The following is a 22,843-nucleotide window of genomic DNA, read 5'->3' as shown; positions in this document are numbered from 1 at the left end:
GGAATACCTTATGTTCAAGACTTCTATATGTATCTTGTAAACCTGTGAAGGAAAGTGGAATGCTATTTTAATGGAGGCATCATAATGTAAAGAAATATTTTAATATACTTAAGGAACATTACAAATAATTATGCATATAGTATATTGCTGTTTCATTGCATTTATTCTTGTGGAAATATATGACTCATTTTAAGACAGAGATGTTTAGTGCTGTATGTATTTTTACAGCAGAAAAATGTTTGATTAGGAGGTTTAAACTATCAAACCCTTTGGTTTAACTATTTAATTACGAATGTGCTATTTCCATTAACAAGCCAAATAACTTTCCATGGAAAGGAAAATGTAATTATTTTTTTAAAAAAATATTTCTTACCTAATTAAAGCTCCTCACTTAGATGGGTGAGTTTTGGCCATTTGACTTAGAAAAAAGTATTATAGAATGAAGATTTTATGTGGCCAAGGAAAAGAAATAAACTTTAGTGCTCATCTCATTGGTTTGCCAAATTGCAAGGACATTTTAGGCCTGATTATCATGTTCTAATTAGTCTCTAGAGGACTTTCATGGACAAATGAGTGCTCATTAATCTGTCTTCTTCCTGTAACATTGATTTGTTCATTACCATTTCAGAGTCTCAAATATAGAATCTAAAAATTGATGTGTGCTGTTAATATGCTTACAGATGTTGCTACCACTTATCCAGATAAGAAGTCCATTTTAATGTACATCACATCACTCTTTCAAGTTTTGCCTCAACAAGTGAGCATTGAAGCCATCCAGGAAGTGGAAATGTTGCCCAGGCCATCAAAAGTGACTAGAGAAGAACACTTTCAATTACATCACCAGATGCATTATTCTCAGCAGGTAAAATAGAATTACTAATATGAAAGGTGTTTCCAATTTTTATATTCATTCACAGGCCTTAACTTCACACACACACATACACACACACACACACACACACACGCACACACATAATTGATGAATTTCCATGTTTTAGTACTGTATAAAATATATCTACATAGGAATTCATGTGTACATAAAGACTACATAAACGTTTTCAATTTCATGTGTGATATACAATATTATTTTAAAAGAACATTGCTAAAATACTCTATGATTAGTATGTACCATATTACAGGCAATTAGAATACAGAATATATTTTGTTTCCATTGTGTAATGTGAAATGAAATAAATGAAAATCTTATGCATATTGACCTTAAAGACTGGAGAGAAAGCAAAGACAATTACTTTCTTTAGTAGTGCATTTTTAGTGTTTGGTGGCAAATTGTTGATGAATTAACAGGTTTTTTTTATTATTCAATATAATATTTTGAAAGGTGTATTTTAAAATATATTTATTACCAACTAAATACAATAAAATAGTTTATTATATCTTAGCATACAATGCAGAGGAATTCTATTAATTCATTTGTTCTCACTCTCAACAGTGAATATTCTGGGTATTTTATTTCCTTGGACAAAATCAATGATGTAAAAGCCTTAAGTAAAATTGCTGAAGGAATGGAAAGTTCTTGGGTCTAATTTTTGCATTCTACTGAGCTATTTTTAGCTCATGAAAGCCTCAGCTCATACCACAGTACTGACCTGATGAATTCTGGCTTTATTTACTTTGGGTTCAGAGGAAATTGCTTTTGGATGCCTGTTTTTGCCAGATCGAAATGTGCCAAGCCGTATAACCGCTGGGGTTGTATCCCTATGGAACCTGTGTGTTGAACTCCCTCCCTCATTATCCTTTCAGTTTTTCTGCTCTCCACAATGACCAAAGTTATGAATGCCTCAATTCATAGAATAGGTCAGATTTTAGTAACACTTATTGATAAGATTATTTGCTTTGTCTCACCTTTTCCATTTAATGTTGTTTTCTCGTGTGTTGGAAAGCAGGCCTTCCCAGTTACTGACCATGTCTCTCCATCCTCTGTTTTGTGCCTCCCCTTCCCTCTGCAGATCACAGTCAGTCTAGCACAGGGCTATGAGCGAACTTCTTCCTCTCCCAAGCCTCGATTCAAGAGCTATGCCTACACAGAAGCTGCTTATGTCGCCACCTCTGATCCCACAGGGAGCCCCTTTCCTTCACAGGTCTGTCAAGATTTACTTTTCTACAGACCAGAGAAATTATTTCAAGATGATCTAACCTTGTCTCTTTTGCTTGTTTGAATTTCCCAGTGCTTCTTTTGTCCTTCAGATGTTTTGTTTTCATGGTATTACTAGAGTCTCTCACATAGCAGCTGTGCTAAGAGCTCTCTAAGTTTAACAAATGTTGATTTGTCACAAGGGGGACTCTCAGCATAGTGACTTGTACTTTTCTGATATAATTATAAGATTCTCTTTTAGAATATCTACCAGTGTTTGTAAAGAACATGAATTTCATTAAAAGTATGTATGTAATTCTGAAACTTGTGAAAATAGAAATAAAAGTGACTGTACCATTTGGGGAGATTTTTCTAGATACCTAGATATTTGTTAAGTAAATGAAACTCTGAGGATATGTTATTTATTATATATTCATTCTATAAAAATATATTCTACTGAAGTAGAATACAACCACAAGCTGCTTCACGGACTCTCGTGTAATTTTCAGTTTATATATAACAAATTTGGTAGTATTTGTAAGAAAAAGTAGCACTAAACCAACTCAGATTCCATATAGTCTTTAACACTTTCTACGTGCAGTCTCTTCCCAGTGGAGGTTTCTATTCTTCCTATATAATAGGAAACCTCAATATATAAGAAATTATACACTGTATTATATGTGAGAGCACGAAAATGAAGTATACTTCAATTGCTCAACTGACAAGAATTTATTTTTGGAAGAAAGCTTTAAATGGCTCAGTGGAGCAGTTTGAAAAGTTCTAGAGGAAGTGACTTTTAGCAAACCTGCAGTACGAATGGTAATTTAGTAATTATGGAAGTCATCCTATTGATATATTTGAAGGTACACATTTTGAGACACTCACTGATTTTTTTTTCAAGACAGTGGTATCTATTTAATTAGCAGTTTACTTGGCAGTTAAGTGATGTATGAGGCTAAACATTCTAAACCACAAAGCATTTCCCCTAAAGAAACATCTATTTTGGGACATAGATATGTTCTATATCACTAGCCTGGTGTCTTGCAATGCTGAGTAAATTAGACTAAGTAAAATGTTGGTCTAATTTTCTTCAACATATTTTCCATTCCAGGTTTAACAAAGACTAGTTGTATAAACTCAAGACCTTCTTCATTATCACTAAGCAGTAATGCTGTCACCAATTACTTAGGGCATATGTCATTTCTCCCTGGGATGGGAGTGCTATTTTTATCCCAATTTTAGGTTTAAATTTATTCACCCTTCTTTCCACACACCCACCTCTAGACTCTGCTTTAACCATATCCCAGCTGAAATCTCCAAGATTTAAGTGATAGATGGTACTCTGTGAAACAAAGCAATGTAGGTCAAGACAAAGATATAAGACTTTTCCCCTCATTATCACTTTATTGAGCTGCATTTTCCAGAGTGTTTTCTCTAATGCCTGTTCTGGCAGCACATTTTTAACTCATTACTACCTCACTGAGGCATTGCTCAGGTATGACTCCTTAATGAAGTAATCGTAAATGGGCTTACAATTTGCAGGCTCAGTGTGTTCACTGTGCCGTTTTTTAAATATTACTAAATACATAATATGTCATAAAATATTCGCTGAATTTGTTTTATTTAATGGAAGCCACTAGACTAAACCTAACGTTTATCTTTCAAAAACGAGGCAGCACAAATTGCAAGAGATGGGCAATGATGTATTGTGACTGTTACTAAAGAAAGCCCTTCAGAAGATAAGGTCACACATAGTTAGGTTTGATAAGTTTGTCTTCATGCTACCAAAATTTTTACCGAAGTCTCTGGAGGATTGAGGCTGCACTGCCCCCTACAGGTGGTTTCTGTGGTACTTCAGTGAACTTGAAAATCAGTTGGATTGGATTCCACCAGGTTTTATGCAAGTGTTTAGTGATACCCAAGAATACATGAATTTTCTTTCCCATTAGAAGAGTGAACCAAACAGATAACTGTCCCTCTCACACATCTCAAACCTGGAGAATTTGCCTAAGCTGTTGAGTTGCAGCACTTTGACCTAGCTACAGATACGTACATTTGAGTGACTTAACCTCATAGTTTAACCTCCTTGAATCATCTGTCATAGCTGAATGATAACCTTTTTATAGCTATACTCACTTCTTATTTTTGTGACCTTGATAACTATAGGTATTCAACTCCTAAACTTGTATTTAAATAAGCCACAACATCTTTTTGCAAAATATATTTTGTTGAATTTTGTGCATTTTATACACTGTATCATAATCCAAAAAAGAGAAGGTAACATGAGTAAATATATATATTTTAATCCCATTTAAGTCACCTCACTATCTGCACCTCCAATAGACCCCCACCAGATATCACGCATTCTGTCATACATGTTAAAACCTATTGAGTCAAGTTTGTGTGCCCAGATGTCCCTCAGTGTGAGTTCATTCACTGGAGCCTGGTCAGCCTGTCTAGGAACCAATGAGTAAGAGAGGGCAGGGACTGTAAGAGGCAGAGATGGTGATGACCATAAGAAAACAAAGTTGTCCAGGCAGCTGGGAACTTGCCTATATAAACTTCTTGCCAATAGAATTTTAGACAATAATTTTTTAGTCAACCACCTGCTGTAGAGTATGCTTTATTAATTCAATTTAAAAAATTCTCTGTTTCTGAGTCATATGCCTTTTATTTAGTTCCCATAGCTTCTACCATCAGAGAAATACATTTCTCATTGCCTCTGGACTCAGGAAGTTCTATTCTTCCTCTGTTCTGTATGGTACACATTATCTGGGTCTTTCTATTCTTCCAACTCCCGTAGCACAGGAGTCTGAAGAAAAACCTCTTCCTTTTATCGGTATATCCACCCTCTTATCAATATAATTGAACACCATCCAACCTGTGTACGAAGAACCACTGTACCTATATTTTAACAATTTCAGTCTCTAATTACAACCCCATTTAAAGTTCATTTTCAACTATTTTATATGTATTTATACTGTGATATGTCCTCAAGTAAACCTTGTTTCATTGTTCACAGTCTTTTCTGGGTCTCTCGTTATGAAAATGAGGATATGACTCAGCAGTCATTGTGGCTTACATGTGACACATACCCTTTCTTCTCTGCATTGATCGAGTATTCAATAATGAGACAGATGCAGTCAATTCTTTCTTCTTTCTATTTCTTCATTAAATTACTTCATTTGAAGTTATCGGTTCCATTGTGGCTAAAGCTTTCTCTCAGTTGTCTCCAAACATCAGGTTATGTCCTTCCTTTTCTACTGCATGTGACAATTGACTTTCCAGGGGCACTGTGAAGCTTTCCTTGTGTGAGGATTAAAACAGGAAAAACTCACCTAATCCCCATATTTTTGTGCCTAAGAAGAGCTTGTTTATCTTCATGTACTATATGCTGCTTAAGCAATATTAATTTAATAAGCCCTCTGATTGATCCCTAACTAATGTGCTTTTTCTTTTATGCCTCACAAAGCCCAGGAGTCAGGCTTGGGAAAGTTATCCATTCTTTGCTTATGTTCTTATAATTCTGTATGATGTATGATGAAAGGGATTCATAACAAAAGAAGCACTTTTCTTCTTTAACTAACATTCACAGGTTTTAAAAGTCTTCAAATATATCTGTGATATGATAACATTAGTCATTTTAAGGGAAATTTAAGTAGTTTGAATAATTTGTTGAAGCAGTGAGCAACCTGTAGAACTGTGATCCAAATTCAGTGTCAGCTGTGATATTTCACCTCTTAAAACCAGTGGCCCAAACAACCAAATGACAGTTCATCTTACCACCATTACATCCATGCGTTATTCTTTTAATATCAGTAGATACTGAAAAGTATTTGAGAAAAAAATCCTTCCCTTGGCATCTTCTTTGTGTGATAAATAATAGCTGTCAGCCTTTAGGGAGTATACTTACCACTGATAGAACAGGTAAATAATTATTTATGCATTTGAGAAAAAAGAAGAAATTGAGCATTTCAAATAGAGATAATTAGCATAAACTACATAGAAATATCATAGAGAAACATCTCCATAATAGAATAGATCTGTAAAATATTGCAAAAGTAATCATTCCAACTGCCAAAAAAATGGGCTCCTATAATAAATAACAAAGGAGAGAAAACAGCAAAACCTACACTTATGGGACTCTTAAAAACAATTATACTTGAGAGTAAGTACAGCAGTGTTTTCTTTCAAAAGATTGGGAAGGCTAGGCATGGTTGTGCACAACTTTAACCCCAGTACTTTAGAGGCAGAGACAGATTTCTCTTTGAAATCCAGGCCATTCTGGTCCACATAGCAAGTTCCAGGCCAGCAGGGAATACAGGGAGACACTGACTCATAAAAGCAAAAATATTTAGGTGGAAAATATTCATAAATTATACTGTTAGTCTGAGATTCATTGGATAATATTAGTCATCTAAAAATGTCAGTTATATATTGATACACTAGAAAAATGCAGACCCGTTATAAAAGTGTGTTTATGCCACTATCAGGTTCCAGCAGGCACAATTCATGTGTCCCAGAGGAGCTTCAGCTCTACCCCAGAACTGGTTCAGTTCTAAAGTTTCATTTGCTCACTAACGAGGAGTTTGCGCGTGCGCGCGCGCGCGCACACACACACACACACACACACACACACACATACACAGATTCACTCATACATATTTTACCACAACTTCATGTCCAAAAATTAATATGTAACTTGTCATTTCCTGTAAGTTCATTAGTCACTTTGGACATATATATTATTTCATGAATGAAACCATCTAGGAATGTGTGACTCCTCCCTCAACTCTCTTGCACTTTATCCTTCCTTTGTATAATTTCTGCATTGTCTCCTGTCTTGTGCCTCACTCTGGATTTCAAGACTTTATTTGATCTTTCTGGCAAACAACATCAATATTACATGTCAATCTTTCCCAATATAATGCTCTTCCTTATACATAGATCCTGCCCTCTCAACCAGCTCTCCATGTGTGCAGATTCTGCATGAAGGAATCAATTAATTCTGGATCAGAATTATCAAGTCATATACATATCTGTACCGATCATATAAAATTTTTGTCACTACCCAAATACTATCACAATTATTCACAAAACATTTACAGTGTAATGAATACTAATATTAACTATAGAGGTGATATGAAGCATATGAGATGTGTCCTTTATGAATATTGTGCCACTTTATATAAGGAATTTCAACTTCTGCGGATTTTGTTTCTGTGGGGCATACTGTAACCAAGCCCCATGTGTACTGAGGGATTACTGTAGTTGTTTTAAATCTATCCTATTCAGTTTACTTCCTCTCCCTTCTCCTTGCCTCTTGTTCTTTTCTATATTTCCCACATCCTCCTAACAGCTGCATAGGGATTCTCATTGTGAATATGACTCATCTTACCTAAATGGCAATGGATTTGAATGACACATTGAAGGAAGTAGTCTCAAAAAATGTCCTACATATAAATACTATTTTGTTCGTATTTGTTATAGGAGTACATGGATATTTTGAATATATGTATGATGTATATGTGTTTAGTTTCCAAGAAGCTTTGCAGATGTTGAAACTATGTATTGATTAATTTGCTTTGACCATAAGCAAAATGTGTGCCTCTTTTAGGCATGAAAGAACATATTTCATAAACTACTCAAAGAATATTTTTTCATATATCTTATTAGACAAGAATATCTCATGCCTAAACCAAAAAAGGAAAGTGTAATTAACCACTGTGATTGGCTTAACAAATTAAATGTTGACCATGCTTGAGTCATCTGGCCAAAGGGAACAATCTTATTTCTGAATCAGATCATATTCTGTTATAAAGTAGATAGGAGAGACAAAAATAATTTTTGTATCAGCATCCAGTAGTTTGTATTAAACTCTCCTAGAATCTGATATTTGTGCCTAAGGCTAGATTGTCACTATTATCTAGAATGTAGGTGAGGGTGCAGAGACATACACTTGATACTTCAGGGGCAGGGAATCATACACTTCTGAACCCTACACTGAAGCCATAATTACTCAGAGAAGCATAACTTCTAGAGAAAGAAATTCACTAATTGAGCAAAGAGGAGGGAAATCACATTGTGACACTAGACTAAATTAGTTTTAGATTAAAACCCTGTCACTTTCTAGCCATGTAATCTTGAGAAAATATTTTTGTGCTCTCCTGTCCTCAGCTTCCTCATGTGTATTATAAAATTTCTATCTTATGGAACTATAAAGAGGCTTTTATAAGGTAAAGTATATTAAGAATCTTCTATGATATAGGAACATATATATACTCAAAAATAGCAATGAATTTCATTACATCAAATAATCAGGGGTTAGGTAACATTATCTGGTCTGTAATGATAACCTTTATTATATTTTGATTGATATTTTCATGGGAAAATATCTACTGAGTTGTAAATTGATTTAAAATGTTTTGGACATGACTTGTATAGAGATCTACAAATTCTTAGGTTAATAATACTGTGTGAGTTGAGGGATGCATCAGCTTTATCTCTTCCCCTCATTCTGCTGTGTTACAGGACTCTTAGGTATAGAGGTTCAAATGCAGATGTGTCATCTAAGACTGAGCATCTCTCAGATGTATATTCTCTGTGCCTGACCAGTTATGAAATTCTGAAGTAGCCTCCATCTGTTGCAAAAAAGAAGCTTCTTTGATGAGTGGTGTATTTAAATATAAGGATCCATATTTAGTATATGGTAAGAGATTTCATCTGTCTAGCGATATGACAGAGACAGGGTTTTCTCTAGGATCCAAGTCCTCTCCAGCCATGTGTATTTTGCTGAGTTTACAGTGCCACCCATGATTTCCCTCACATTGAGACAACATTAAATCCAAGTAGATAGCTATTGATTGCCCCAAGATAACAATGACACTACTGTAACAATAAAGGTAGCTTGCCAAGCCTGTCATTGTGGTTATTAGGCTTTAGGACTGAGTTGGACACTGATTGATTTTCTCCCTTAGCGGTTAGCATATTATCATTTAGTATTATGAGAGCTAAACATCAAGTAGAAGGCTTCCAAGTCAGGTTTTTCTCTATTCCTCCAAGACCTGTATCTGCAGTGAGTCCTGTCTTTAGGTATTATCTACTAGTTCTGGGAGATAACCAGGAGCTTTGGAAATAGTCTGTGTTATTTTTGGAGTCTCCTGGACAATTTTCCCCAACCACTCAAAGTTAGGTCTCTTCTGTCTGGCATTGTGTTCCTTGCCAAACATCCCCTAGATATACATCTGCACTAATGTTTAGGCACTGTAGGGCCTTTCTCGTGGGGTTTCAGCAGTATCACATTTCCCTCTGTGTTCCCTAGGCCCAAAGATTCATTCATCTCTACTGTTTTTCCTCCAATCCGACCTCCTTACTCCTTCCCCAGCACCAGGACCTCCTTTTTCCCCACCATCACCCCTCTTGTTACTTCCCTTCCCCCAATATGGAGGTATTTGGTCCATTTGGAGTTGACTTTTGTGTAGGATAAAGGACAAGGGTTCAGTTTCATTCTTCTGAGGGTAAAAATCGAGTTTTGCCAACACCAATTGTTGACGATGCTGTCTTTCCTTCATTGTGTGTTCTTAGCACATTTGTCAAATATCAGGTGGCTGAAATATCATGTACTCTTGTTTGGGTCTTCTCTTGTAGTCTGTTGATCTACATGTCTATTTTTGTGCCAGTACTTTGTGTTTTTTGTGATTCTAGCTCTGTAATATAGTCTGAGATCTGGTATGGTGATCCCCCCAGCATTGTTCTTTTTACCCAAGATTGATTTGGCTATCTAGGTTTTTTGTGATTTCATATGAATTTTAGGATGATTTTGTCAAGCTCTGTGAAGAATGTCATAGGGATGTTGATTGGGATTGCATTGAATCTATAAATTGCTTTTGGTAAGATGGTCAGTTTCACAACATGGATTCTACCAATCCATGAGCATGGTAGTTCTTTCCATCTCCTAGTGTCTTCCTCTATCTCTTTCTTTAAGGATTTGAAATCTTCATTGTAGAGATCTTAAATGTCTTTGATTATGTTTATTCTTTAATATTTTATTTTATTTTTTGAGATATTGTGAATGGAGCATTTCCTTGAATGCTTTTTCTGATTGTTTGTTATTTGTATATAGAAAGGCTACTGATTTTTCTAAGTTGATTTTGTAACATGCCACATTACTGAAAGTAGTATTCATTTCTAACAGTTTTCTAGAGGAATTTTGTGGATTTCTTATGTAAAATGTCATGTGGTCTGCCAACAGAGATCATTTGACATCTTCTTTTCCAAATAGTACTACTTTAATTTTCTTCTCTTGTCTTATTGTTCTTACAAGAGTTTCAAGCACTATATTGAAAATTAATGGAGATAGTGGACAGCCCTGTCTGGTTCCTGATTTTTAATAGGAATTCTTCCAGTTTTTCTCCATTTAGAATTACACTGGCTATGTGTTTGTTGTATATTACTTTAATTATGTTGAAGTATGTTCCCTCCAGACCAAGTCCTTCAAGGACTTTTACCATGAATGCATGGTGTGTTTTGTCAAAGGCCTTTTCTGCATCTATTGAGATGACCATGTGGTTTTTGTCTTTCAGTCCATTTATATGTTTTATTACATGTTTTGACTTACGTATGTCGAACCATCCCTGCATCTCTGGAATAAAGCTGACTTGATCATGGTGAATTGTCTTTTTGACGTGTGTCTGTATGTGGTTTTCAGGTATTTTGTTGGGTATCTTTGCATCTGTGTTCATTAAGAATATAAGCCTATAGTTTTATTTTTTTTCACTAAGTTTAACAAAAGCTGTCTGTTTGACCATGGACTTTTAACTACTTATTGGATCCTGATGAGCTTATCAGTAGTTAACTGACTGAAGACACTATCTAGACCTCACCCAGAATCTATCAGTACCTTGTACTTCAGCAATTATGGGTAAAGGCTTTTTGGAATCCTTCCAGATCTATAATTATCTGTTGAAAGGCCCAAGCTTTTGCAGACCCACTGATAGCAGCCTCTGCTTCTGTGAGAGCAGGAGTACATTGTGTCATGCCTATAATATAGCATTATATAGCTCTTCTTCTTATCTTCTAGCACTTAAATTCTCCCTGACCTTCTTCCATCATCATTCCTTGAGTCTTAGAAGAGGTGTTATGAATGTGCTGTTGAGAGTTGAGCACTTTGTTACTTATTCATGGTATCTTGAGCAACCATAAATCTCTGCATTTGATTCCTTTATTGACAAAAAGAAGTTTGTTTAAGACAAAGGTATCTTTATGTATGGGCATAAAAATAAATATTTGGAAGGCAGATTGGCACTATATCAATTCAGCTTTATGATTCTTGATTTCTCTCCGGAGTTTATCAGTTTTTTCAAGACGTTCTGTTTCTCTGTAAGTTAGTCATAGAAAATTTTACATGATTAGGAATCTATTTATTCATTCTAGATTATTCCATGGGTTGGCACGTAATTGTTTTTAACACTCTTTCATTATCTTTTCTATTTATGTTTCATCAGTTGAACTGTTACTTTTTATTTTTAATGTATATTTTTATTTAATTTTTGTGCATTTCACTCAATTCATCTTAATCATATTTATACTCCCTTCATTATTTGCACCCCCTATAGCCCCTCCCACAAGATTTCCTGCATTCTGTTCTTAATGTTAGGGCCTATCGAGTCAAGTTTATATACCCAGAATTCTTATCTCTATTCTGTTTATATATCAAATAGTCCAAGAAATATAGATGGAGATTTTTCAAAATTGGAATCACTTTCAATAAAACAAAGATATATAGCTTACATTCACTACCTATTATGGGTCTATGGGTTCATAAATGTAAATGAATTATTGTATGGAACTGTGCTAATGCCTGTGTTACAGCATTTAAAGAGTCGAATCTTCTTAGGTAGAGTGAATGAAATATCTCTCACTTAATTACTTTTATTTTCTTAAAGTTATGAATAGCAAGCATTATTTTAATGTGTTCTAATCAAATAAATCTTTGAGCAAGTAAGAAAATGTGCTAAAATTTGGACACATCTCTTTCTGTAAATTTTTATTCAATTTTTATTTATTTCGTGCATCTCACCCTAAACATATTTATATGCCATACCCCAGTAGCACCTTCCCATACCTCCCCCCACTGAATCTGATGCATTCTGTTATTTGTTAAGACCTGTCATGTCAAGTTAGTGTCCCCAGACATCCTTCAGTATAAGTTCATCCACGGAGGTCTGGTCAGCCTATCTAGAGTACCTCCCTTTAAGAAGATTAGCAGTAATCAGCTGCCAATAGTTCTTCAGCTAAGATTGGAGCATGCTACTTACTTCCACAGTTCTGTGCTGGCTTTTTGTCTGATTGAGTTTGCATGGGTTTTTGTGTATGCTGACACTATTGCTGTAGGTTCATATGATCAAGGTCCTAGGAGTTGAAGGACTCTATTTTCATATGGACATGTACCTCCTCCCTGGCTCTTATAATCTTTCACCCCCTTTTCTGCAATGGTCCCTGAGCCCTGGGTGCATGTGTAATATAGGGTCCTGTCCAAGGACCCATAAGCTTCAGACTCTTATTCCCAAAGCATTGACCATTTATTTTCTTTTGTTTTCATGGCCCTCTGTTGCATAATGGAGCTTCATTGATGTGAGTTGAGAGATGCATTAGAGTTTCCTCTACTATTTGTTCCACTATGTTCCATGAGCCTTAGGAGTAGAGGTTGCATTGTAGTTGTGGGCTTGGGAAATTCCCAACAATCTGTTTGTATGACCAGTTCTGGAACTCTGTGATAATCTCAATCTGTTGCAAAAGAAGCATCCTTGATGAGTGATGATTGGGATACTTCTCTGCAAATAAAAGGTCCATATTTTGTACACACACAGAAAAAAATGTATTTGTTTAGGGATGTGACAGTCTTGGGTTTTTTCAAAGATCTATGGCCTCTCCAGCCATATGTATTTCACTCTGTTTACAGTACCACACTTGAGTTCCCTCCCATTGTGTGGGCTTTAAGTCCAATTAGGTAGTGGTTGATTAACCCAAAGATAAAAGTACCACTACTGCCCCAATGTAGCTTTCTGTGCCTATCATCATTGTGGTTACTAGCCCTTAAAGCTGGGGTTGAACCATCGATTGATGTTTTCCCTTAGCAGGTTGTTTGTTTCTCTCTAAACCTATGAGAGCTAGCATTCAGGGGAGGTGGCTTCCAGGTCATCTCCAGCTCCATTGTTCCATATCCTGTGTCTGAAGTATGTCCTGTCTTCAGAAATAGTGTCTTACTTTCAAGTTTTGAGGGTAAATCAAGAACTGTGGCAATAGCCTGTATAATTTTGGGAGTCTCTTGGAGTACCCTAGCCAATAACTCAAAGGGAGGGTTTCCCCTGTCTGGCACTGTTTCTTGTTATGTAGCCTTCAGGAATATATACACTTGGACTTATGTAGATATATTTTTTTGTGTAATTTTTTCAGTACTTTTTTGGACTAATATAATTTCATCAGTTTTTTTTACACTAGGTGTTATTTATCTCTCCCCCCTTTCTCTGTCTAACCCTCCTTCCATGCCCTCTGCAGTTAAAATATCCTCATTTTCCCCATTTCTCCCTTGATAATTAATACCTGTCTCCTGTGGCCCTCCTCTCTTGATCCTCTTCTTCCTCTTTATACACACACGCACAAAAAAAATTGCATTTTTTTAGGCATGTGACAGTCTTGGTGTTTTCTCAAAGACCTATGGCCTCTCCAGGCATGTGTATTTGGCTCTGTTTACAGTACCACACATGAGTTCCCTCCCCTCTCCCCATCCCATTTAATTCTCCCCATTTTATAATTTCTCCCTTGGTAACACCTGACTTCTACTGTGCTCTCTTAGGTTCCTTCTTTCCCTTTACCTCCCTGGTTCCTTTCCACTTTCCTGACTCTTGCAGTTATATCAGTATATTTGGTCACATATAAAGATTTGGTGCTAGAATTCACAAATAAACTCATTTTTTTACTTACTTTGTGATTCATTTTGTCTCATGATGGACCTGTGTAATATTTAGATCATCTGTACAATACAGCTTTACTTACTTATGTAACCAGGCATACTTATGTTGCTCTTCATTAAATGTTATTGAGTAGCAAATCACATAAACACTGGAGAATTTAGAAAAACAGCATTTAGATATTTTGTCATTTTCTCTCTTGACTGGGAATTCGGCTCAGATTTCAACTTCTCATGCAACTGTAACAAGAGAATGGCTGAGGCTGTGTTTCATTCTGAGCAACTGCCAGATCACACCTGCATATGGCCTCCCAGTGTTATCTTTGCTCTTTCACAGATTGATGGATGGATTTGAATAGCATATGATCCAACGAAGTCTAAGTGCAAACTGTATTTACTTTTATGACTAAGTCTTGGAAGTCACATAGTTTAAATTTTACCAATTTTGTATGTCCACCCATATAAAAAACGAGGTGGCATATTTACTGAAAACTTGATGGGGAAGTGTCAATATAACACTGTAAAATTACTTTAAAATATAAGCTGTTTTATTTTATTTTATCCATTCTAAAATATGTTGTGATAGTTTTTGTCTACTTGAAATAGCAGAAAATCACCTGGGAACAGAGTCTCAATGTCTACATTAGGTTGGCCTGGGATATTTCTGCGAGGGATTGTCTTGCTTTTTTTAAAAAAAAAAATTTATGTGTATGAGTGTTATGCCTGCATGTAGGTAAGTGCACCCATGTCATGTAATGCCTGCGGAGGCAAAAGAGCCCGTCAGATCCCTTGGTACTGGAGTTATAGACAGTTGCTAGCTGCCATGTGGGTGCTGGAATTCAAAGCCAGGTCTTCTGCAAAAACAGTCAGTGTTCTTAACTAATGAGCTCTCTCTCCAGCCCCGATGGTCTTGCTTTTCTGAGTTGATGTGGGAAGCCCAGAGTAGGCAGCATCATTCTCTAGGTAGGCAATCTTGGACTATTTAAAAGTGGAGAAGTCAATCTGAGTGCAAGCAAAAAGTTTGCTTTTATTCTCTCTTTGCTCTTTACTGTGGGTGTAATTTTACTGACAGTTTCAACTTCCTGGTACTGCAACTTCCCCACACTGATGGAGTGGAATTGTGAACTAAAAATAATCCTGTCTCATGTAAGTTGCTTTTTGTCAGCATATTTTGTCATAGCAACAGAAATGCCACTAGTACACATATCATCTATCATAATGTACAAGATTGTTAGGAGAAACACAGATCAGTTGAGAATAATGTCGCTACTCCATTGGTTAACAGGCATTTTATAAACTGTGCTCTAATTATTAGTGATTGTTTTTAAGTGTCTATATGGTTTTAAATTACAAGGCCCCGGATTAATTAGGAGTTTGAGACTGCCCTTCTCTATGACAGATTGCATATATATTACATTGTAGAATCCTGCAATAGCTGACCAATCATTAGCCAATATAAAAAAGATTTCAAATTCATTTTGGAGCAATTCATGTTACTCATTTCCAAGAGTGTTATGTAGGTAGAACAACTTTTACATTCTTAAATTTAAAGGTTAAGAGACTGAAGCCAAGAGACACTAAATCACATAATTACAGTCCTATAGTAAAAATATTTTTAGAGCATTCTGGTATCCTGAATTTTGTCTATTTTACCTAGGACTAAAATGCAGGTAATTTACCACATTTTCCATTTTTATAATTAAACTCTAATTTTTACTGCTATTGAGTGATTTTGTTTGTGTTTGTCATACTTTGACTTTTATTACAATCTGTCTTTAGAAAACATTTTAGTATGTTTATTCATGATTTCTTAAGTAAAATTATTAACCTTATTTTTAATGAAACTCTACTCAACATTTGGAAACATTAAAAATGATGTATGTAAGCTGGTTGAAAGTATATAGTTGTATTTCCTAAAATGTGTGATTGCCGTGTTTAATTATGATCCTTGCTATATGGTTCCATCAGCACAGATACTTACATATTGTGGCCTTTGCCAACAAATAATATCATTGCAAACATTGAGTAATGATGGATTTGTCAGAATAATTTATTACACAGTACAACATGATACATGTAGAAAATTCAATGTAGGCGAGTCCCAAATCTACTGACAAATGCATGTTACTATCTTTTAAACTTTACCACTACCTGTTGTTAATTTGAAAGAAAAAGAGAAATTATTTGAAGTATCATCTTATTTAAGAGTGATTAATTTAGAAGTATGATGAAGTCAGCATGTAAATATAGTTTATATAATGCATTTCACACAGGATAAAAATTGTAGGGATGTAATAATTAATCTTTAAGTTATAAAGTATTCAAACAATTCACTGTGGACAGTAATTGTCCTTGAAAGAATTGTTGATGATATGGTAGAATTATGTGATTCCTTATTTCCTTATTGGCTAATTCAAATATAAAAATTCAAGTTCTTCCACTACTTTTATCTAATGCAGACTTGAAGTTTTAGTATTTTAATATTTGTTTTTTTTTAGTATTTCAGTTACTTATATTACAATGATGACAGTGACCAGGGTTATATACAACAATGAAATTGCTTCCAAAAATGTACTTACTGGAACATTTGCAAAAATGTTGATTAGGCTTCTATGGGATCTTCGTGTAATTTAAAAATCATAGTACATTTTGTCTTCACTGTAACATGTCCCTAGGAAATGTTTTGACTGAAAGATTATCATTATAAAAGGACTCCTTTAGTAAAATTTCTGTATCATGGGTCATATTGCTAAATCCAGTGGCAATTATCTGCTTCCTATAATATGTGGATCTCTTTGTGAAGCATTAAATTTTACTTTATAATACCTCAAAAACTAATTTCAATAGAAAACCCAGATCATTAATAAAATTAGAAATACAATGTGCTCATGGATTATTCTACTCCTATTTCATCATTTATATATCATGTGAGCCTAGTGATTAAAGTATATTTAACTATTTGATACTTCAAATAGCTCAGGAGCAAGTATATTAGAACTATAATTTTACCATTAACTTACTTATTGCTCTTTTCCCACTTGATCCTAGAGTCCAGAAATGAATGTGAAATAAAATATTTAGTTCTCAGAAGACTTTTCATTTCTACTTCCTTATAGTCTATTGTTATAGTGACATATTGAGTAGAAGATATTTAGTAAGATAATCACATGATATCATGTATAAGCTAGAATGTATAGAATAAAAATTACAAAGTTGAGTGCACTGATGTGTATATGTACCATATTTTCTTAATAAGTAATTCAGACTCAGTAGAAAAAGAAATCACAAAGTTGAAAGTCAAGGAAAGAATTAGAAGAATTATGTGTGACATTTTGGAGATGCAAATTATAGCCTTCACATATAAATAACTCTAGAAAATCACTACGTTAAGCTGGAACACATCACTAGAAAGTCAGAAAATGAAGAAGTGAAAAGTGAAATATGTTAATGAGCATATGAAGAGATATTCTATCTACTTAGTAATGAAAGGTAAACTATATAAAGTAAGGAAATAATTTTTACCTATCAAATAGGAAACATCTAGGGCTATAAGTAGGGTTATAGCATACTAAGTTGATACCAACATTTTGTGACATATTTCCTAATAAATCACAATAATAAAATATTTTAAATTTCAGGTACAAATTCACACATCTAGAAATTTGTGTAAAGAATAATCTGATATGTACAATCATGATACATTTGAAAACTTATTAAAATGTCAATGTTTCAATGTATAGTTTTACTGAATTTTTGTGCATTTCATACAAAACATCTTAATCATGTTTGTACTCTCCATATTAAACTCCAAGAGACTTTTGAAACTCAGGATAAATATATTTAATGAAACAACAGAAAAATTAAAAAATCCATTCTATTGAGATATACTGATATTCATGTTATAAAGTTAGTTAAAAGGAGGCTTGTAAAGCATATGAGATATAACTATGCATTGCATAGATATTTATATACATATTGAAACAGAGATATATAATTAATAATCTCAGTCACTCATATAGGATTTTTATTCTGTTCTAAATGCTATTTATGAGCCAGTATTTTTCCTTTTGTGATGACTTCCTTACTTTGATCAACAGAAATAGGAGTCAAAATTTATTATGTACTCAAGCCAATTTTGAAATATATGCATATGTTTACTACATACATTACCCAAATTCCTCTTAATGTGATGAAGTATATAAATTCAGATTTTCATGTGTATGTGTGATGACATTTTACTTTCTGCTTTGATAACACTCAAATTTTGATGGTAATCTTAATAGGTTACTAAATCGATTTTATACTCTTAATTTTTAAAGAAAGAAATTATTATTGCTCACTGTCCCTTTAAAATTGAAGCAATAAATCTCAATAGCTTCCTAATAGATATATCTTTATACATTTCTCCATTCAATTAATAGATGTCTCACGAGTATTAAGTTCTAAGAAGTATAATAAAATTATTTGGTAGGGTAAGACAATTCTCATTGAAAATTTACTAATGTATCACACTGTACAGGTTAGGAACTGGTGTTTGAATATGTTACCATCTACATATTATTTAGTAAGTGTCACATACGCTGATAAATTAACTTGCCCAAACTAAGCACCATAATTATATAACATTTGAATATTTTACTTTTCAAAAGAAACACCCTAATTTTCAATAATAGGTTTAGGGGGATAATGAACCCTATTGGAAGTAATATCCAAGCAAAGAATAGTTATTGAGAGAAGTTGTAAAGTAAAAGAAACTTATTCATGGACTCATGACTTACTATCCCGCTCACCTACTGTATGTAGTCACTTTTCGATATTAGCTTTTTTTTTTGTCTTTTGGAGACAGGGTCTCCTTATAGCCCCAGCTGTGCTGGAACTCACTATGTAGACCAGGCTGGTCTCGAACTCACAAAGACCCACCTGCCTCAGCCTCCCCAGTGCTGGGATTAAAAACATGCGCCACCACGCCTGGCTCAATATTAGCTTTTATTTCTTTCACAAACCTACAATCCATGATCATAATAAATAATTCATGTTCAACAGTGCAACTATCATGGAACAAGTGATAATAATTTTAGTATGAGTCAACCTGTTACTTCCCATGAAGAACTTATGACCAAGAGGTTATCAAGTTGTTAGAAATATTTCCAAATATTCAAATGTTTTTCCTTTACATTCAATAGAAAATCCAAACTTCTTGCATGGTATGTTCAGTAGGTATTCTTCTTTCTTACCTTTTACCCCATTATTTCTTACAGGTATTCTAGGCTGCAACTTTGCTCCTTGTGAGCCAAGTGTGCTTCCCACTCAGGGCCATTACAAATATACTTCCCATTTCCTTCTAGTCTGCTTCCCAAATAAATCACATAGCATCCTGCCTGAACATTTGCTTCAGAAAATCCAGACTACCATATTTAATACGTGATCACTACTGGATTCAGAAAACCTGGACTACTATCTTATATAATATATGGTCACTGCTGCTCTATGTCCTGTCTCCAAGTTTGCATTTTTATCTTGTCACATTACAATATTTGCTGGTGTTTTCTTCTAATGGGTGAAAACTGCAAGAGGGAAAGACTGAGTCTAGAAAAGTAATAGATATTTAAACCATATTATTTTAATAAATAGCTGCAAAACATTTGATTTTATGCCAATTTATCCCATTATAATATATATTCTAGAAGAGAGTTGACAGAACATGATTATTTAAGGGAACAACCACCCATGACCCTAATAAATTTTCCAGTGCTTTAGAAACAGATTCTAAAATATTTGACTGTTGTAACAGTTTTACATCTTTTTCTAACTATAAATTATTGATATCAGCAACTTTATATTAATAGAAAATCTGCATATGAAAGGATAAAGACCACATGGAGAAATGTGCTACCTTGTATTTAATTCATGAGTTTTATCTTTCTTGTTAACTTTGGGGGTCTGAAAGTTTGTAAACATGCTGGTTCATGGGGCTCAAACAGGTGCAGTTTATGCAGCCAGCCTACAATGGTCCATGACCAGATAATCAGAAAAGTTTTTATGAAGTAGAAAAACATGTAACAGGAATTTTTATGCGGTTCAGATAGGTTCAGGGAAGAATGGCAGTGTTATAGTTAGGTCATAGTTTTGGTAAATGACATTTCTATATCCATGGAAGCAAGCTTATATTTAAAGAGACAGAATGAAGTGAGTCACAGGGATCCTTGCTGCCTTAAGAGTGCTTGCTACTTTCATTGCAAAACCATTAGGTATGGTGGGAAATTATTATTTATTGATTAAAGGAGAAAAACGTGCAGAAGGAATTCATGCAGGGTGATACAGAAATAACTAGGAGGTAAATAAGTGGAAAGAAGAAAACACAAACTTGGCTGAGTCAAAAAGCAAACATCCAGACACCATGAAGTTGTCTTCTTTTTGGTATCTTGATATAGGATCTGAATTTCAGAGTCAATCAGGCATCTCATTAATTCAGTCAGTTCAACCTAGTGTTGTATTGAAATTTGTACTGTATTTTATTGAAAATAAAGTGTTCACTTTAAATTTCCTCTAATATTTCACTGAAATGAATGATTCTTTAAAAATATCACAGACTGAATCTCACAATCGAGTGTAATACTCCTCAGTACAAATAATAAAATGATTCAAATCTTGATTATTTGTGGTGCTGGGGATGGAACATGAGACTTCACAAAGGATTGTCTAGTGCCCTACCAAAGAGTTATATTACCAAATGTTTAAAAGCCAGAACTCAATAATCCAAACTGTAGACGAATTATATTCTAAACAAAGATAAAATAGTGCTGATAATATCTATGATCACAAATAATCATAGTGTAAAATTGATAATAATTATATGAAAATATTGTTATTCATGTTTTTCAAGCATTAAATAAACTTAGAAAACAATCTTATGTAGATCAGAGTACTGTATGCATTTTATCTTTGAAGAAATTGACAATGATTAAGAAATCTGCCTACAGTCATTTAGATGAAAAATGGCTGGGTCCACGTTTGAATATATACAATTTGACAACAGCATCTATCCTGTTGACCTCTGTAATAAACTGACATAAAATATTGCTGTAGTAAGTGCAGGGTTATGTTTACAAAAACAAGTATATTCATTCTTCTCAGTTGATTCAAAATGAAGGAAAATATAAACATTGTAATGATAGATACTATATAAGTCAGGCGATCAGAAAATAAATGAAATGCAGTGAAAATTAATGACAATTTAAAAAACTTAAGGGTTAGGGCTGGGCACCTGGTAATTATTAAGAATAATTGAAGTGAAATCCATCAACTGATAATTGCAATGATATTTCATATTTGTAAGAAATCCATAAGGTTTTTGCCTTTTCTTTTTTTTTTCTTTTTATGGAAGGGAGAAGTAATTTTATTAAATATTTCAATTTTATAGCCAGCCTGTAAAACAGAAAAACAAAAAACCTAGTAAATTAAATTCCCATTTGACATCCTGATTGTATTACAATAATACAACTTGTCTAAAAATTTCACTTTGTTGAACAACTGAACCAATTCGAAGTTTTGTCATTTCATTGATAGTAGGATCAGTGTCATTAATGATAATGCTTTTTGACTATGAGCAATTAACGACATTTGGTGAACTGAGCAATTGAGTACCGAATTTGAAATCAGAACATTTGACACTGAAAAGGCTATGAGTACATTTAAAAATGATTGTTGATTATTTAAACATTTATTAAGTTGATGAAGAGCATTAAAGTGTATTATGTTTTGTATGGTTCAGAATGCTGCTGGTATCAAAACTAAAAAAGACACAGAGATAATTTATAGATTCAGTGAATAATAAGTTCAGTGTTTGCTCAGGGATTTGATACAGGTTTATTATGGAGTAGGATAAGACTCCTTTACTAATCTCTCAACCCTATCATCTATTAATTCTCATTTTGATAAAGCCTGGCCGCTCTCACCAAGTCATGCAAACTCCTGTTTTTTTTTTTTTTTAATCAAATGGGTACAAAGGACATATATTCCACAGATAGTAAGCCAAAAGGTTTGATTTTCTCCATTCTGCAATTGCTCAGATGATATGTCTTCTCTGAGCACATCACTATAGCAAAGTAGATAAAAATATACCAATGGCCTGGACCAAGACTAGCTCTCATCAAGAACCAGGGGTAAGATCATTTGTATCTAAGCCCAAAGATACTATACAGTAGGGAAGTGGTAGAAACACTGGATTTTGTAACTACATTGTCTACTCTGGTCCTTTTTGAATAGTCAACTTTTCTACACACACCATAGCTTGTATTCTCTTTCCAAGATATTCAAATAACAATTTCCTAAAGATAGCCTAAAATATTATTCAGTGATGGTCTCCAGCTCCCAGGCTGGGATATTTGGATGAGTGACAGAATTCCAGTAAAATCACAATTGAGTACTTTCATAATCCAGTGAGTTATAAAGAAATAAAAATGTCTAATTTTTATTACATCTAAGCAAAAGGATTGAAAGAGAAGTGGGCATCCAAATTTTACAAATAAAGCTTTAAATGCACAAAAGATAAGATAAAGATTAATACATATTATACTCTACACTTTCATAGAGTTCCTGGCTCTTCTTTCTTTTGGTCATTGAGAATCTTGCTTGATAATTAATTTCCAAAAGACACTTGATATTTTGTTGGGGAAAATGTCATTCCAGTGCATTGTGCCACTCTACTGGTCTACTTATTGTGCTATTTGTGGGTCCTTGTATTTGTCCTAGAGTTTCATACTTTGAAAATGTATTGATTAATT

The 22,843-nt window shown here is 34.2% G+C and overlaps 1 protein-coding gene across 1 annotated transcript in view; it reads left to right on the top strand.

Moving 5' to 3' along the window:
• Dmd (dystrophin) overlaps positions 1-22,843 on the top strand; it is a 2,373,110-nt gene that overhangs the window by 720,956 nt on the left and 1,629,311 nt on the right. The window contains exons 8-9 of the mRNA XM_017795501.2: positions 681-862; positions 1,968-2,099. Of these exons, the coding sequence (XP_017650990.1) occupies positions 681-862; positions 1,968-2,099 (314 nt within the window). The remainder of the gene's footprint in view (positions 1-680; positions 863-1,967; positions 2,100-22,843) is intronic.

Source organism: Nannospalax galili, unplaced genomic scaffold (assembly GCF_000622305.1).
Source record: "Nannospalax galili isolate Female #2095 unplaced genomic scaffold, S.galili_v1.0 scaffold7, whole genome shotgun sequence".
Classification (NCBI taxonomy): Eukaryota; Metazoa; Chordata; class Mammalia; order Rodentia; family Spalacidae; genus Nannospalax; species Nannospalax galili.
This window is presented reverse-complemented; position numbering and strand designations above follow the sequence as displayed.